Raw genomic sequence first — 18,772 nt, 5'->3', positions numbered from 1 at the left:
CGCCGGCAGCTCCCGGAACGCGCGGCCGGAGCCGGGGCAGGGAGAGCGCCGTGACGGCCGGGAGCGCGCCCCCACAGCGGCCCCGGCCGGGAGCGCGCCCCCCACAGCGGCCCCGGCCGGGAGCGCGCCCCTCAACCCGGGCCGGCGCTGCGGAGCCCCGCCATTGACTGCCGCGCCTGTCAATCAGCGCGGGGGTGGAGCCAGGGCCAGGCGTTCGTCATCGCGGGGCGACGGCGCGGCCGCGGCCCGGCCCGGTGTCATGGCGGCGGCGGTGGCGGCGCCCAGCCCGCTCCCGGCCGGCGCCCGCGCTCCGGAGGTCGACCCTGCCGCCTGTGAGGTAGCGAGCAGCGCCCTGCGCTGTCTGGCCGGGCTGGCGGGGCAGGTGAGTGAGGGGCAGGCGGAGGGAGTGGGCCTGGGCGGAGCTGGGCTGGGCGCCGCGCCCGCCTCGCATCACCTCGCGTAGGGGGCCCGCGCAGGGCTGGCTCCTGTTCGGCCCGGCCTGCGGGGCCCTCGTGGGCTCCAGGAATAGGGAGCAGCGCTGGACAGGACATACGTCTGCCACATACGAGGGAGCTGCCCCTCTTCTGGGCGTTGTTGGCGCCCTCCTGGCCTCTGCCAGGGCTGTGCCGGCTGCCTCCTCCGCTCCCCCAGCCGGGGCAGCCCCGGCGTGCGCGGCCGCTGCTGCTGCTCCTGCTGCTTCTGCTGCTTCTCCCCCGCAGCCGGGACCGTGCCTTGGCCTCGCCGTGACACGTACCACTTCGTAGCTTGACAGATGATCTCTTCCATGGGAAAGTGCAATTTGCTTAATTGCTGTGTCTTAATTAGTTACTCTGAATTGAGAAGTTCCTGAAAACTTACTGTGCATTAAATCAAAATAAATGATCAGGAGCCTGAAGTTAGCCCTGCCTTGGTAATGGCATGCTGTGAGACACATAGTGTATCTAAGGGTCAGAATTTTTAAAGGGGCTCTGCTCTATGGTACATAAGTTAAAACACCTATTTTATGTTTAGCAATGTCTGTGAGATGTGAAACAGATGTCACAGCAGTGGTGGAAGGCCCTTACCAGGAGAAGGTTTTAGTAATAACTTATTTATTGCTACAAACAATTTACAGATTAATTTTCCACTGTGGAAACAATTTATGTAGTTCTGTGTAGGCAACAAAAGCACACTCTTACTCCAAGAGTTAGCAATTTGAAGGTTTGGGGCCAGATGATGAGCAATATCTTCAGGAGCTAGTGTAACTTAATGTATGTTTGGTACAGAGATGGGCTCTTGGATGCAGAGGCAGTTTAGGAATAGCTCCTGGCTAATCTGAAATTATTTTTAAGAGTGTTTCACCTCTCATCTGTGTAGAATTCTATTATATTTGCATTTCTCCAAGTATGCTAGCAGTTATCTCTGTTTTCAAACAAAAGGCAACCAAAATGAAGGGCTTGATAATTCAGGCACTTAGTTTTGAGTCTTGGTTTTCCTGTCTCTAAAATGGTCACAAACTACCTTGGCTTTTGAACTGTTCAGCACTGAACAGTGTGATGTTCAGACACAGCTGACTCATAGGATTACTGAGGCATGAAAACTATCTATTGAGGTTTAAAGGCTCCTTAATTCTTCCTGGTGAAAATTCTGCATGTGATCAGTGAAGAGCTAGTGACTGTCAGTTTATCTTAGTGTGAGGACAGCACTATGAATGACAGTGGTAGAATCAATCAGAGAAAAGTTGGAACTTTTGTGTTTATGAAAAACAGAAAGGAGACTAAGAGGAAAGTTTCCTAAGCTTTTAACTAGGCTATTCATCACAAGTTTATTAATTGTTTCTAAACTACTTTAAAAACTTTTATTTTTCCCTCTGGACTTCAACAGCTTACTTTTTCTCCAAAGCTGGCTCTACACGTAGCATGTCACTGGAAAGTCCCTGGTGATTTTTAAAAATAACTGCGTGTGCACAGACCATTGTGAGAGAACTCTTTAGAGTTGCAGTGGAGTTACAGTAGCTATGGTGAAGAGTATAATTGTCTTCTTTGGTGTTTGGAGTGTCTTTCCATGACAACAGACACATTTTACTGTCCAGTGCACTGGTTGGATAAGGTTCTGGTTGCTCCATCTTAGCTGTGAAAGTCCTTTTAGTTGCTCCGTTATGATCCTTTCCAGTTGCTGAGTTACACACTTGTCTGCCAGTGCTTGAGTTCTGACAGGTTTAACTGCTCTGTTTTACCCCCTTATGGATTCCAGTAAACTGGCTTGCATTTCTTACTGAAACCCCTGATTCTCCATTTCCCTTCTATAGAGATGACTGAGCATGTGCCAAATTGTTAGCAGTCACAGTTTGATTCATTATAGTAGTTTAAGTCGGATTTATGCTAGTAAATTGGGCTGTAAGCAGGAATATTTCTGGCACAGGAATTTTTTTACTGGAGCAATCAATGGCAGGACGTGACCAGGAGGACATCTGAAAATAACAGCTCTTAAAACCAATATAGCTGATCCTGAAAAGTTCTTTAAGATTCAAGTGATAGCCAGTGTTTACATAAAACAAATTTCAAAGGGCTGAAATTACATATGATCCTGTAAATTGGATAGGCTGTGGACTTGTAATTAGTCAAAGGCTTTGAAGTATCAAAATGCTGAATTTATAAATCTGTTTGCCACAGTTCTAAGAAGCAGCAGGATGTGAAAGACTGAGAACTTACTCTATTGTACTAGAAACTTTTGTTGATGCAGAAAGGGTTTATACTTGATTTTTCTTTAAAAGCAGTGTCTGTGAGTTAGAAACATGACTGGCTTCTAAATGATTTTAAGTTAGAAGTTCTGTTGCTTTTTGTGCTTTAAACCACCTGGACAGGAGTTGTCCGTTATGATATGAAGGCACATATCAGCTGTTTCTTTTTGAAAAAGGAGGCTTATTAGGAAATTGCAGTAGCACTTGTGTTTTGTTTCATTTGGATGATTTAATGTACACCTTTTTCACCCTGTCAGCAGACTGTAATACAGCATATAGGAGATATTACTCTAGAAACTTCAGGCAGAAATATGTGCTGCAGATGATCACATTCACAGGCTTAATCCCTAAAGTAAATTTTATTCCTACTAAGTTCTAAATACATTCTTGATTTTGAAACTTCTGCGGGATTAGTATATCCTAGAACATTACTTTTCCTACATCCTGTGTACTTAGCTTAAGTACTAAACAGGGATAACAATTTGTGAAAATTTTCTAAAATACATTATATGTCTAGTCATACTGTCTCCTTTACTGTGTAATTTGGGAACTAGCCCTGAATTTAGCAAGGTTTAGTTAGTTTGACTAAAAAAGGAAGGTTCAGGATTATAATTCTTTAAAAATTGTGTTAATGCTGAGATTTGAAACTAAGGTGGGACAGCTTGTCATCCACAGCTCTGCCTTCAGAGTGATGGAGGCATTTCTTGTGTCCAGTTCTCAGAGTTTCATATACTTTGTGGTGGCTTCAGGACATGAGTGCATATGCATTTTGTTTTCTTGTTTGCAATGTTTGATGCTGTTAGAAGTTAAATTTGTTTAGACCATGAGTTAAAGGTCACTTTTGTCATCTTCCTGAGGTGCCTTTTTCTGTTTCTACCCCCAGTTTTTTTTAATGGAAGGGGTGAGGAATAGAGATCTATATACCTATTATCTATTATATATATCTATATCTATATTATACCTATATATATATAATATATATTATATATTTATATGAATACTATATATATTATATATATATCTATACTTTTTATATATATATATATATATATATATATGTATAAAAGTGTGGTGCATATGAATTGGAAATTCAGCATTGCAAGCAGAATACCTGTAGGTCCTCTTGATTTCAAACAAGAATTTTATCTGTATTTAGAATTTGGGGTATCACTTGCAGGATGTTTGGTAGGAAAACAACCTTCTTGCCTTTGGGAAATGAAGGTAATCATCTTGCTAAGATCTTGAGAAAAGCTTTAATGTAACAAAAAGGGTAAAGTTGGGTGTGAAAATGTGTTATGCCATTAGAGTTTATTGACAATCATCTTTGTGTTAGAAAGTGTATTTATAGCTTATAGAAGACACACAGTTATTTTGAACAATACCTCAAATTTATTACGTGTGTTGTTCTTTATTGTCTTGGGAGTTAAATATTGCAATTCCTTGACAGTGAGAATAGATTGTGGCAATGGTTCGTTTCAATGTGAATGCATATACAGGAAAATAATGTGATTTGAAAGCAGGTTTAATAGTGGTGCTGTGTAATCTAGATTTTGTTAGACTTTGAGATATTAAATATATATATATATTTTTAATGCACTTATAAAGCTTCCTTTGGATTAGCAGCAAGTAAAAATTTAAGAATGTGCCATGGTGTTACATCAAGACATGGGTCATGCAGGCACAGAGTCTTGCAGTCTTGGAATAAAATACATGAACTTACAGGAGACTGCTATCCTGGGTCATGTTTTATCATGCTGGTGGTTCTAGTATCCATTAAAAGAAAAGATGGTGTGAGTGATTAACATGAGCCCACAATGAAAGTGTGGTGAGTTAGTAAGGAATTTTTAATTTTAGAATATATTCTGCAACTACTAGCTTTCTTGGAAAATAATAACTGCCTGGACTATAATTAATATCAAATCTTTCCAATGTTCTTGTCTAAAACTGGGATGGGTCTATATGAGGCTGAGCATAATTGTGGTCTTGTAGGAATCTTGTGTACTTTTTTGATGCTAATACATATAATATAATTTTTTATTGTTTTGCCCTGTTGAAGCTTAATCTCGGAGAGGATATTGTGAAAGTTGTAATCGATTGGAGCAAGCTTCAGAGCACATCAGCACTTCAGCCAGCCTTGCTCTTTAGTGCACTTCAGCAGCATATTTTATGTTTACAGGTAAATATTTCATGGACACATTTGCCTTGACAAAAGTGATCAACAACTAAAAGTATTCTCAACTGTAAAATTCCAGTAATTTTGTTCTTACATAGGTGTGTTCAATAAAAAAGAATTGCAAAAGCATGAAATGGTTGGGATTCCACTATGCTCCATAGGTACTCACATTTATGGATTTTTCAGATTAGTGAGAATAGCCACTGTAGGTGAGCAGGCTGAATAAATGCAGCCTCATTGATTTCTAGACTTGCATTGTAAATGTGATACATTTCCATCTATGGTGGGTTATAATTAAGCAATAAGACACGGCAGGTGTGTGTCATGCTATGATAATGATTCCATGCGTTGGGTGAGTTTTGAGGCTCATAGAGTGCTTTCAGTGGTTCAAGAAGTGGCATTATCCCAGCATGACACATCCTGGAGTGTCTTACTGCAATTAAATATATTTTCAACGTAGGTTTTTTTTTTTAAAGAGTAATTTCTTTGACATTAATGTCTCATCTTGCCAAGTAGCCAGTCACCATTACTGTCATTTCTTTTAACTATTTGAAACTTTCCAACCCTGCCAAAAGTAATTGGCAGGGCATGGCAGGGAGGGTTAGCAGTTTGTCAGCTGGTAACTGAGCAGTGTTTTGACCTTGATAGTTCATATGTAGAAGATGGGATTTGAGTACTACTATTTTGCTTCAGCCAGTTAATGAATTATTTGAGGTTCCTAGTGCCGAGAGGATGAAAAGGGAAGTTTTTGTATTTTCTTGTCTGTAGGTAAAAGAAAGACCTTTTGTTTTCCAGACATCCACCAGATCTTTGGTGTGATGAGCAGAAAGAGAAAATATGCAAGATAAATGCAAATAAATTTACATCCAACATATAAAAATGCTGCAAGTGGGAGTTTGATTCCATTTCAGAAAATTTGACTGCTAAAAATCATGTTGTCTTTAAAAAAAATTAAAATAATTTCTAGAGAGAAAATAAGCAGTGAAATTCAGACTAGATGAAACTGATGGGAATTAAAAAGAGACAGGGACATACATATGTACTGAGGTTTTGATGTTACATTGTACATAAGAGTTACTGCAGTAAAATAAGCGTTTTTCCTGCCACAAATGTCAGTGCCTTTTCTCATTTAATTTCATGACCTAAGTAGATAATCAACTGTGTCAAGCAAAGCATGTGTTCATGATAATGCCTATGTATTTCATGTCTGTGTTCTCTCATTCACTGGGGCAACCACGGTTTCAAGTGGAGAGTGTAGTGCTGATGTGATAAAGGCTTTACAGTGTAAGAGCACCAGATTTCATGTTAAGGAGGAAAAATACTAAGCCTTACTGTTCTGAGTAAGCATTTGAATGACATGTTAATTAAGTGGCATGGATGCCAGTGATTGAAGCTTTGATTTAGCTAGTAAAATGGGAGTATGGGCAGATTTTCACTGAAATGTGGGAGTTTTCCTCTACAAACCTCTAAGACAGGTCAGAAAGGTCAGAATCATGGTGTGCACAATATTTGGAACTTCTTTTTAATCTTATTACTGTGTTCTATCAGAGGAAGATGATGTAATTCCCAAAATTATTTCCATTAGTCTGGAAATTGTAATAGTACTTGCCTTCTTGGCTTTGGGACTTTGGACTTTTTATTTTTTTAACCCTAACACACTGTTTTCTTTGTTCAGCCTCTCTTAGAAAAACTCCAGTCATTGATCAAAGAGGAAAATATAAGCCATGTTGAACCTGGAGGTAAAACAGAAAGTCAGACAAGTTTAGATGTTTATGATGGTAACAGTCAGACTGAAGAAAAATATGGAAGTTATGACTTGAGAGATCTGAAGGATGCTCGTTTTAATTTTGATCCAGAAGTGGTCCAAATAAAAGCTGGAAAAGCAGAAGTAAGTGATTTATGTGAGTTTAAAAACAGAAAAATGAAAGACCTTTGCAAATTTTAAATTTAAAGAATGAAATAGATATATGCCTTCATGTTTATTACCTGCAGATTGACAGGCGGATATCAGCCTTCATCGAGAGGAAGCAAGCTGAGATCAATGAAAATAATGTCAGGGAATTTTGCAATGTTATTGATTGTAATCAAGGTAACTGGCTAGCCAGACTTTAATCTTCATAGTAATTTAGGTTGTGGGGGGGTTTTTTTGTTGGTTTGTTTTTGGGGTTTATTTTGTTTGATTTGATTTTTTTTGTTTTTCAGAAGTGCTAATCTGTATTTAAAACAGAACTTTTTTTCAAGAGTAACTTTGTTTTAAAACTTAGAACTTGCATGTGCACTGCAGATGTCAGATAGAAAAATAAATTGAGTAGTCACTGGATGACAATGTTTAATGCATCCCATACAGAAAGATTATATCTATTATTATGTTAATTTTAAGAACTGCTATCTTAGATCAGGTGATTTTGTAGGTGTTTTTCCTGGTGTTTTAACTAGGTGTTCCTCCAAAGTAAATGGAATTGCAATTCAGAAATGTCTTGTGAGTTGTATATTCAACTTGAAGTTAATTTAATGCTAGTTAAATTACATAGAAATATTTTTTACAATGAATTTGAATTGCTAGCTACTTTAAATGACTTTTTCTTTTTGAAATTGCTCACATTGTAGTACAATTGGCTGTATCTGTAACCAATCTTAAATCCATCGGGCAGACTGGATCCCATTTACAGGATCAGTAGCTGTAGCCAAATGCATGTTGGAAGTTAAGACAGTTTTATATACATAACTACATAAGTAGTACAGAGATATTTTCTAAGTACCTGTGAACCCACATGTGCATTGTCTCTATGAGGTACTTAAGCTCTTAGAGATCAAAGCTTATTGTTCAGTAAGCTTTGTGGAGAGCTTAACTGCTTGAATGTTAGTAGGAATGCAAAGGACAGATGAAGTTTAGTAGAATATGCTAGATTGTGAAATATTGTTTCCCAAAATTGTTACTTATGTACAGAAGAATTGATAATAAGACTTGTCTCATTGTTTAGGTGTAATAAAATATGTGTAGCTTTTTGGTGTAATGAACAGAGATTTCTATGAAAATAGAAACTTTAGAATAAATTAAGGTAATCCGTACTGTAGATTTTATGGTTAGGCAAATGAAAGAACTCACATGGATCAGAGGAAATGCAGAAAGGTTTAGGAAAGAATACTGATGAGTAAACTAGATCAGTCAAATATAGGAGAGTTTCAGAAAAGGACATAAAACCAGAATAACAGTAGTAAGCAGGAGAAAGGCTTCTGTACAGGAAGAAGGAAATAAGTTACAGAGAAATGCAATGAAAAGTAAGAACTAAATAAATTTGGTCCTGATCCAGTAAACTTCTCTATACACGTATGAATACATTTATATGAGTGACTTACCCAATTAAAAGCAGTAAGTCCATGCGAGTGTGTGAAACTATTAATGGGCAAGTGTTTATAGAATTAATTAAGTATTCCTGATTTTTTTTTTATTGTTTGAACCATTTAAATTAGATTTGTTTAAAGCATGGAAGTTAATGGTGATTAGAATATTTTCAATTATAAATACATAATTTGGGCCTCACTTGTTATATCATTATTTATTTAGAAAATAGCTGTGCCAGAACAGATGCAATTTTCACACCCTATCCTGGATTTAAAAGTCATATAAAGGGTAAGCAACTCTTTTAATACCCATTTAAGTACCCAGATATAACAGCACTGATAAGTTTTTGATATCAAAAGTTTTTATAGAATGCTCAAAAATGGAAACTTAATGTATTGACTTTGTTACTCTAGTGAATACTTCTACATCTTCATTTATGTCTTCAAGGTTTTAAATCCCTTAACTGCTTCACTAAATGAATGGTTAGACACTAAAGACCAAAACAAAATAGCCCATTTTTATTGTCTGAAAGGAAATGTGGAAAAGACAAAGCAGGACAGAGAAGTTGAACAATACTTAGTTTTTCTTCTAAGGTGAAACCGTCAATAAGGAATTGAGATTAAATAGGATTATCTTCTATTTTTCGTTAGTTGGTGCAAGTGTCTTGAAATAGAGTATAATTTTGGGGCAGTGGAAGTTCTTAGACGTGGGTTTATAAGAACTGACAAGCTGAGGAATGAATTTATCATTGCACTATTTTTTGGAAAGGAATAAATAATATAGAAATTATGTCCAACAGAAGTTGTGTGTAAAATATTGTTCATCTGCGGCTCTCCAGGTGTATGCAAGTTACCCTTCTTTAAAAACAAACAAAATACCCAAAATGAGAATGAAAACAACTCTCTTTTGCATTTTTGAAAGTGGTAATACGCAGTTATCCACTTGATATTGATCCTAGAAACCAATTAAATATTTTTAATTCTGTAATTTAGAATAATACTGTAAAGCAAAATAATAAGTTTTGAAAGGCATGGTGAGCTAAGAAGGAAATGGGAAAGTGAGTTTCATTTTAGAATCTTTCACAAAAAAACTCTTTCAATAGTCACTGTTTTAAACTGAGTGTTAATTTGTTGGTTGGATGGCAGCGTAATGCAGGAAAAAAGGGAAGCTTTCACTTCAAGGAACAGTTCATAACTGAAATGTGAAAAACACTTAGAAAGGAATTGGAAGTAAAACCAGCATAAATTCAAGCAAGAATGTAGCATGTTGCACTCATGAAAGTGTGTGTATGTGTGTGTCTGCTTCAGCATCTGGAGCTGCAAATATAGTCTTTAAATCTGCAATGCACTGCAGTAGTTCTATGAGGAGAACTTCAGAAATTACTCTGATTTAATGAGAAGTGAGCAAAATCTTCTGATGAAGACATGGCTCAGCATGGGTAGAACATAGTCCTAGATGCAGCTAAGAGTCACTAAAGCTTTTATCCAGATGACAAAAATTCGAAGTGAACTTCCTTGCTGAGGTTTGTATTGGTTTTTCAGTTGTGTACCTCTCTTCATCTTCATGCATTTATGATGCTTCCTGTAATATTAGTCTGGCCTCTTCTTTGCATTCACAAAAGCTCTCATGTGCAACTGCTGACATAGATAGCAAGGTTTCTGCTGTTTATCAGCAGCTGATGACAAATTCTCAACACTGCCATTCTACATGAATGTATGAGTAATTCTTTACTTTGCATATGTAAAATCCAGGGGTTTTGTTAGGTTTAGTTACTCATGCAAAAAAATAAGAAAATGCTTTTACTTGAACTTTTGATCTTACTGCATGTGGGGCCCTTCATATGCAAGACTTGTGTAAAACTGATTTAATGTAGGTTTTCGTGCTTCAATATTTTGATTCTTTTAGTTAGATCTGCTTTGTGTTTCATGTGCATATATGTGTAATTTATTTTCTCTTTACCTAGTTTCTAGGGTAGTGAATACATATGGACCTCAGACTAGGTCTGAAGGAATGCATGGGTCCAGTCACAAAGCCAGTGTACCCATGCATGATTGTGGAAACCAAGCTGTTGAGGAGAGATTGCAAAACATTGAAGCACACTTGCGGTTACAAACAGGTTTGTATGATGTTATAACTTTGATGTTGGTGTGCCATTTTATGTAGTTATGATTACTGTGGTGAAACTGGGCAAGTCTGCAAAAACTGATACTGTAAAAAAAGCGGGTAGATCCACTGAAGAGTTTAGTTCCCCCAAGTACAGTGATCTAGTGTTTAGGGTTTTATGCCCAAAATGGAACCCAGGTTTATGCCCAATTTGAGATGCTGAGTTAGCAAATGTACACTTTACATGGTAGCAAATAAGAGAGAGGCACATGAGAATAGGATTTAAAATAATATGGAATATCTGGAGATTGGGTTTCTCCATGGCCACTGGAGTCCTGCCTTGATCCACTTAACAGGAAAAGCTGAGTTTAGGACTAAGGGCTGCTTCATGGACAACTTGTGGGCTGGTGGTAGGATCAACAGAAAGGATGGTCTGAAACCTTTTCCCGAAGATGAAGAATGTTTCTTGAAATAAGTTTAGGCATAAAGCTTAATTCCCAGAATGTGGGAAGCTTGTTGCCACTACTTCTCTTTAGGCCTGCAAACACGAGTCCATACCTTTCACTAAAATAAATGCCATAGCTGTCAGACTGCTGATGTTTTTTAGGTAGTCGATTTCCACACTCCAGCCCTGGTTTTCCATAATATGACACTGAGGCACTTACCAAGGAGGAATTAGTATTTTTCTTGAAAATTATTTTCAAAACAGAACAGAAGCCTAATCTCCATCTAGTTAAGTGAATTTTCTACACATGGCACTGCAGACACGCTTGATTTTTTTTGTCTTCTGAGTACTGAATAGATGCCAATCCATTATCTTAAAAACATTTGGAACATTGACTCGATTGGTAGATTCCTGTGACTGTGTAGTGGATTAAAGTTCTCTGGTAGCAAGGAGAGTAAGATATGCATAGATACTCTTGAGGCAGCAGTCAGAGCTTGATGCTTAGCTCTTTAGCTGTCTCAAAAATAAGCTGGCTTTTGTGCATAGAAATAGAATTTGGAAGCGGCTGGCCAGCATTAGGGTTACAATGTATAGCTGTGGAGTTTCTGCATATATCTCATTCAGGGACAACAACTGGAGGTAGCTACAGAGGGCTCCTTGCTTCCAGGCCATGCCTCTAATAGGTGATCAAATTTTGTTTGAAAGAATGGGTCAGGTAAACTATAGTATAGGTTAAGAAGATGGAAGCACTCATGGGGATCATCTCAATTCTATTTGATGCATACCCCAGCAGCTGTGCAAAAAATACTGATCTGAGTAGGTAACATGCTTTTGCTACCTGTTCCACCAGTTTTTGCTTCCAGCAACAGAAGGAGTTAATCTTGACTTGCTGGCTGTTTTTCAGAACAGCTTCCAGTGCTAGTACTGCTCTTTTCCCTTTACATTAAGGGAAAGCAATATTAAGAGTGATAGGTTAGCCAGTCTAATTAGTAGGTGCTGGGTGTTGAGTAGAGGGTGGAACTGAAGGAGTGAAGCTACCTGCACAGTTGTTTCTTTGAATGGACAAAATAGATGAATGGCAAAAAAAACCCCAAACCCCACATTAGTGCTATTTTGATCATTTGTGGAATAGAACTGTCTTGTCTAACAGACCCAGAAATAAAAGGAAATGGGTGTCAAAAAGCAAAAGCTTTCTATGGTCTTGGTTGTCAGTACAGTTCAGAACCAGACTATCATTTAAATTGGAGTAGCCAGTACTTAGTTGTGATAAACAGTTATTTCATATAGTTCCTTCGTTATAGAATACTATGGAGTGCAAATAAGATTCTTGCTAAGGCTGATCTTTTGATCAGTTCTGTCTGTTCTATGGGTAAACAAATCCCAAGCTGCAGTAGAAAAGATGGAAACAGCAAATGGGTTGAGTTGGGATTTTTTTGGTTGTTTTTGTGGTGTCAGTGGGTTTTGTTGTGGGCTTTTTTGTCAGGGTGGTTCTTGGGTGAGCTAGGGTCTTTTTTGTTTGTTTGGTCATTTTTTTTTTTTTTTCCCCCAGACCTCTGTTATTCAATACACACATTCCCCACTCCTCCCATCTATGGTCAAGCAAACGCTGTTCTTGTGACAGCTCGTACTTGTCCTCTAACCTCTGATGCTCAGTGAAGATTGTTCTGAAAGAAACCCATCTTAGATATCAAAGCTGAATTCATGTGTGGTCTGCCATCCTATCTGCTCTCTCCTAATGCCAGTGCCAGCTTTGAAGTGGCAACATTTCATGACCAATGTATTGCAAAGAGTGATCATTAGCTATTTCAGGGACCTTGACAGGCATCAGCCAACTACATGAAGTTGTCCTAGTGCTTTCATTGACTACACTTGCTTATCAATCAGGTTTTACCCTGAATTATATTAATTATCCTTCCTTCATATTGTCCCATCCATTTGTTTTGTTCAGCTACTGGTTGATAGCTAATCTTGAAGAATTCAGATGTTAGACTTGCAATCTTTAGTTAAATCGATTATTCAAGTGATTTTCCTATTTTTTTTTTGCATTACTACTGATGTATTTAGGTGGTCCAGTACCAAGAGACATTTATCAGAGAATTAAGAAGCTTGAAGATAAAATCCTTGAGCTGGAAGGACTGTCTCCTGAATATTTTCAATCTGTAGTAAGAAATTTTCTTACCTTCCCTCAGCATATATAAATGTATTTATGACTTTTTTGCTTGAATCTTTGATGTACAGAGAAGAACTTGGAGTCGGAGGGCAGACGCTTTTAATAAACAACTCTGGATTGGTGTAGTGGTTACATTACATGTGGACCATCTAGTCAAGTTCATATTTACCTAATTTCTCACTCAAAAGAAGAAAGTATCTGTTGAGGGGAAAAAATTGCTGCCACCCAAGCTTAACTAATTTGTAAGAAATGTGTCAGGGAGTTTGTATTTGTCCCCCTTGCCTTAAAATCTGAAGTGCTTCTTATGTCAAGAAAATTGACTGAAGTTTTGATTTTTGATGCAAATAATTAATAGCTTGAAACAGCTGAAATCATTTGGGCTTCTGTACATGATCTGATTGCTAACAGTATGTGAATAACTTCCAAAAGGATGAGGGAGTAAACTTTCTGAAAATTGCTTCATGTGATTCTGTGACTTAGTTTCCTTTATTTCTGGTTTTCAGGCAGAGCTCTGTCTCTCTCTGAATAATACACCTTAACCTTCACTCACCAAAGGGTATTAGGACAAAGAGAATGTTAATTGTTACTACATTAGGCTCTATTTGATGATAGAAATTTCTTGTCTGTTATCTTGCTCTTCTTTCCCCATGTAACAGTAAAAATGTCTCTTCTACCTTTGTTGATTGCAATTTAATTTATATCTTCTCCCTTGAGACTAGCCAGAGAAGAGTCAGTTAATAAAAATCAGTAGCAATAGTGCACATTTTTGTTTAATTTTTTTTTAATTTGTATTGGAGACCAGTAAAGTTCTTTATTTGTGAGACTGTTCCTTCTGGCTGAAAACCAGAAGTTAAAACATACACTTTTATAAGCTGAGATTTCTATTGAAAAGGCATTAGGACCTCTAGAATGAGGATCAGGGGAAAAATCGTGATGGTGGCAATAGTAGTTTTGCACAGTAATTAGCACATTTTATCTGAAGTTTTGCATAAATATTGGCGTGGATATAGGCAAATTTTAGGGATGAAAATATTGACAATTTCAAAAGCTCAATTCTGTCTGAAGGAAGCTTCAGTTAAATTGATAGCTGTTGACTGCCAAGTGTGGAGAAGCTTCAACAGCTTCTGACTGCTCTCCAGTAGTATTTCTCATGATCCAAAGTACTTAATTATGAAAAAGGTTTCTTTAATCCATGGAATGGCAGTCAGTGGGATTTTTTTATACTTTAAAGACTCTTAACAATATAGTTACAAGAATTATTTGTGATCTTCTGTCAGTGCAACATTAAGTCTGTTTTGATTGTCTTTTCTTCAGAGCTGTTCTGGCAAGAGGAGAAAGGTTCAGTCTCCCCATGTAAGTGCTATTAACTCTTGTTTTTCTTAAGTTTAGGATGTTTTGAGTGGAAAGTGAGCAGGAGTTCTATGAAGCAAGTATGTAAGTCGTCAGAAGTAGCTGCATCAGTATTGGATAGTTTGCTGCCAAAGAGAGTAGGAAGGAGACAAAAAGCTAATGGATGTTACAATGAAATGAGTCTTCTAAGAATACATACTAGGGTTTTCACCAGTTAGGAGGATGATTGAATAAAACAAATCTGTGGTGCTGTTAATCAAGCTGAGAGAAACAGGCAATTTCTGTATTTTGATCAGCCTTCTATTAATGTCTTCCATTTTTGTTTTGTGGCATAGTGGTTTTTGTTGATTTTAAAATTGTTTTTCAGTTTTCTTTGTTGGTTTATGAAAAGACAAAATAGAAATGGCTGGCTTGGCAAAAGTGCTGCAGAAGGACCCAACATTATAGCAGATATTAACCTGTCAGTAAGAATTGCCATTTTCACAACACTATCACAAGGGAATGCATTTACCATGTACCTCTTAGGCCACAAGAGAGGTTATTGGTGCAGGTGAGACCATGGCTGGAACCTTGTCTGCTCCTAGCTATCACCCTTGGAGACAGATGGATCTGGGAGAGTGCTTACAATGGGCTGTGGGCCATCTGAGACCTGAGAAAGTAAGCTTGTGTAGGGAAAAAAAAAGTCCTGCATAGGGTGAAATTTTTTTATTAAAAGGATGATGACCTCCTTGTATAAGAAAACATAAAAAATTACCAAGTTAAGTGGCACAGAGGAGCTTGATGTTGGGCAGTAGAAAGAAAAACCCTTTAGCTGTAAACCCAAGTTCTGCAAAATCTAAGTAGTTTCATCCAGTGTTTAATATGAAGAGATTTCTTAGGGTGCTTTATGAGCAGACTAAACAAGCATCTAATAAAAGTAGCATGAATGTATTGATTCATGATTAGGACTGTCTTTCTTGCAAGTTTACATTCTTTTTCCTTTAAATTTAAATAGGCAAAGACTAGATTCAGACAATTCTGCAGAAGTAGTTCTATCACTTAGTACAATATGCAGTGACCTCAAGTATCAAGTGATAAGCCACTTCTCTAGCAATTACAAGATGTAAATGATTGTGATTTTTATTTTGTTCTTTTAGCAGAGCTATTCACTGGCTGAACTTGATGAAAAGATCAATGCTATAAAACAGGCATTACTGAGGAAAACAAAAGAAAGCAAGTTCAAGGAGGCTGAGCATCTTCTTCGATAGAAGTGTTTTCAGAATCCTCATCATGATTTACACGTACCTAAACCATAGACCTGAGCAGTGTTCATCAGAGATGACTAGCAATGAAGACAAAGCATGCATCTAAGCTCCCTTTGGATGATCTTGAAAGCTTTCTTTCAGAGTGACTCGTTTAAAAGCAGCCTTATTAATGAAATAGTTACTTTAAAATGAAGACTGTTTCAGGAATGTCATTCTAATAATCCGTTCCCTTCTGTTACAAAGGAGGACTGCAGCATTGTTTGTATGTGAAAAGTCTTAACCTGCACACAAAAGCTACATCTCATGTGTTATTCTTGGTGACCAAGTATTCAAAAGGAGTATCTTTTGGATACTGTTCATGTAAGTAGTTTGCACAGACTTCTGAAATTAAATTCTTCCTCAGAAATACACTGACTTTGGGAAAAAATTACCTAAACCTTGCAGAATGCATGCTTTCTTGTGAAGTTTTTTCTGTATTTGTCACTGTTTTCACCACTGTTAGAAATGCAGCAAATTGCATTTGTGTTGTGACAGGTGTTTATGGAAACCCTGTATGTGTAAATAAAAACAACTGTTCTTCACCTTTTCAGTGTCTTGTGCGAATTCAAATTTCATAATGTGTTCACAAACCATGTATTCTGAAAATCATCCCAGAGGAGATTTAGAGGAGCATGCCAGCAAGGCATCAACTTCCCTTTTATATGCATGCTTACATGATTGAGGCATGGATGCTAGCTTAAAGTCTGACCTTTGGCCAGACAGTGAGATTGTGTTGTGACTTTTTGTATGGTTTTGTTTGTTTGTTTGTTTGTTTTTAATAAACAATTTTCTATTTATATAAGTTTTATTTACTGTCTGTCATTATTTCAGTTCAGAAGAAAAGTCGCTGTTACCAAGAGAGTTTTATGTAAACTGCTCTGCTTAGAGCAGTCCTATTGTTCATGTCCCTGTATTAGCCTCTGTGGCAGGTGTTGTGAACAGTACTGACTTGGCACAGCCTTTGAAGAATAGTAGGTGTTTTCTGTGACCTCGTCTTCTTATCCAGAATAACATTTGTTATAGCAACTGCAGCTAACGTTTCTCTGGAGGTAAACCAGCAGAGATGGGAGAGAAGGCTGCTTGAGCTCTTGTCCTGGCTCCAGGAAGGATGACGGTATGATGGTAACCTCTGAAGTGCTGCTTGTACTTCCAGGAAGAGATCTGAGTGCCTCAGATACAGCAGTGGATATGAAGAGGTACTGTTGGAGGTGAAGATTGTTGTGTGTGTTACATATCAGTACAGTATTCCTACAGAGACAACTTTTGTTACATGAAGCGTTGCTATTGAACATCCTAACAGTATGTTTTATGAGGGATGTTTTGGTGAAGCAGCACAGTGAGCTGCAACTTTCTTCAAGTAGAGAAGCTTTACTTCTTTTTATGGTCCTCTGGCCCAGGAGCCATAGCTCCAAAGAGTACAATGTATAGTTGCCACACCACACACTTCCAATGGTTCTTGAAAGAGTGGTAGGAAGTGGCTGTTACAGGGAATGGCCAAAGGGATGTAGCTTTTGTATAGCAGTAGCCTCCACTGGTATGCATCACAATACAAGTACTGGTAGGACAGGGTGACATAATGAATAGCTGAGGAAACAACAGTGGGTGTACTCTGGATGGTAATTTATTAACCCTATGTAATCTATCAAATACATGTGGCAGACAAACTTGATAGATGTCTTGTGGCATTCATCTTGCTTTGTTCCTCGTCACTCTTTTGCCATTATTTGGTTTCAGGTCTGGCAAGCTGTTGGAAGTTTCCCTTCCTCTGCTGTATGACTTTATGCAGAGGCATAGAGAAGCAGGATGGATGCTCTTCTGTGGTTCAGTGCTACTGGTCTTACCAGTTTATCCTTCCTTGCCTTTTGTGTCCCTGGGTTTTACCTTCTATGACTAACTTCCACTGTCAGGACTGCTTCTGCAGAATGATGAGCTCTGACCACAGCCCCATAATAAAGTGGTTGTTGGTTTGACCTCTTTCACCACCCTTTTTCCAGAACTACAAATTCTTCTGTTCTTCCTCTGCATCTGAACACTCCAGTGCTTGCTGATAAGTGCAGCTGCAGTAGCTGTAGTCTGAGGGGTAACCAAAGATTAAGCAAAAGCAAAGGAAGTGCTTACTATCCTGTTGATGTGTCTCAACGTGTAGACTACTGACTGAGAGAGTAGGGGGTGGGTACTGATGCTCAGAACTCCTCTCAAATGTCCTTATGTTGAAGGTGAGACAGACCTTAAATAAACAGCACTCTTGCTTGTCAGCCTAAATCAATGAAGAATCTGCTCTATGCTAATTATTTTAATGGCAGTGGATTTGCTCACAGGCTGAGATACCATCTTACAAGAAAACCAGAAGAAAAGTTTCTCAAATCACTTGAAAAATAAAGAGCTCTGGACTGACAGGCAGGGAGAATGCCTGTTGCTGTACAATAGGTGTTCCTGCTGTGATGCAGACAAGTAGAGATGTCTCCACAAAAGCACTTGTATTCTTTCACCGGAAAACTTCAGAGAAAGATACTGGTGCACTCACAACCTTCCATCCCTGAGAGAAACGCAGCAGATGGAAGCTTAGCAAGAATCAGAGGAACCCTGAGCCCCTTGCCATCAGGGAGAAGGGAGGGGACCTAAAAGATGGGAGGGATTGGAAACAGGTCCCTCTTTGGAAGGCAGGACAATGCCCTACCAGCCTTTCTTGCCATCTCAGGTGCACTTGTGGAATTGGTATGAGATTCTGGAACTTGATCATCAAGCAAGTGGTAGTGAAGGAGAAGGTCTACCCAGGAGCTCACCCAGAGCAAGTCAGTCAACCAGACACATTGCAACTATGGGTTTTAAGAAAGAAAAAATGGTAATTGTTGTAGTGATTTCCTTCTCAGGGAAACAGGGCCCCGTATGCTGGCTGGACGCATCCCAAAGTCTGCTGCCTCCCTGGGGTTCAGGTAAAAGATGTTACTAGGAGATGAGTAACATCTGATCATTACCCACTTCTGATTGGCTGGGTTGACAGTGATGAGGCAGAAGAGAGGAGTTCTAGAGCAATTAAAAGGGACTTCAGGATGCTAAGATAACTGGCTGAAGGGATAGGAACACAGGTGGTGTTTCCCTCAATCCCTTCACTAACAGGGAAGAATGATAAAAGTGAGCTTTTGCCTTTCCAGTTTTCACTGTAAATGACTTAATGGCATCCTTGTA

General features: G+C 38.5%; 1 protein-coding gene across 3 annotated transcripts; it reads left to right on the top strand.

Annotated features, from left to right (window-relative positions):
• Positions 1-257: 257 nt before the first annotated feature.
• Positions 258-16,136, top strand: MBIP (MAP3K12 binding inhibitory protein 1). 3 transcript variants are annotated; one of them, XM_054275821.1, is made up of 9 exons: positions 258-382; positions 4,776-4,895; positions 6,568-6,780; positions 6,885-6,981; positions 8,458-8,523; positions 10,199-10,351; positions 12,848-12,945; positions 14,268-14,306; positions 15,443-16,136. In XM_054275821.1, exons 1-9 carry the CDS (start codon positions 260-262, stop codon positions 15,548-15,550), a joined length of 1,017 nt encoding a protein of 338 aa, XP_054131796.1. In that variant the 5' UTR covers positions 258-259; the 3' UTR covers positions 15,551-16,136. The 3 variants fall into 3 exon arrangements, with proteins under 3 accessions (XP_054131796.1, XP_054131795.1, XP_054131797.1); XM_054275820.1 differs by having other exon boundaries at positions 15,440-16,136; XM_054275822.1 differs by lacking the exon at positions 8,458-8,523 and having other exon boundaries at positions 15,440-16,136.
• Positions 16,137-18,772: the final 2,636 nt, after the last annotated feature.

This window comes from Melozone crissalis, unplaced genomic scaffold (assembly GCF_028551555.1).
Source record: "Melozone crissalis strain CALT ecotype California unplaced genomic scaffold, PUWL_Pcris_2 ptg000018l_1, whole genome shotgun sequence".
NCBI classification, from domain to species: domain Eukaryota; kingdom Metazoa; phylum Chordata; class Aves; order Passeriformes; family Passerellidae; genus Melozone; species Melozone crissalis.
The sequence above is the reverse complement of the archived record's forward strand: the minus strand, read 5'-3'. Positions and strand labels throughout refer to the sequence as shown.

What these genes read in the sequence shown, in the direction of transcription:
- MBIP (XM_054275820.1), top strand. Translation starts at nt 260, where the DNA reads ATGGCGGCGGCGGTGGCGGCGCCCAGCCCGCTCCCGGCCGGCGCCCGC. An exon ending in AGCATATTTTATGTTTACAG is followed by an intron (nt 4,896 to 6,567) that starts GTAAATATTTCA and finishes TTCTTTGTTCAG; the next exon opens with CCTCTCTTAGAAAAACTCCA. An exon ending in ATTTAAAAGTCATATAAAGG is followed by an intron (nt 8,524 to 10,198) that starts GTAAGCAACTCT and finishes CTCTTTACCTAG; the next exon opens with TTTCTAGGGTAGTGAATACA.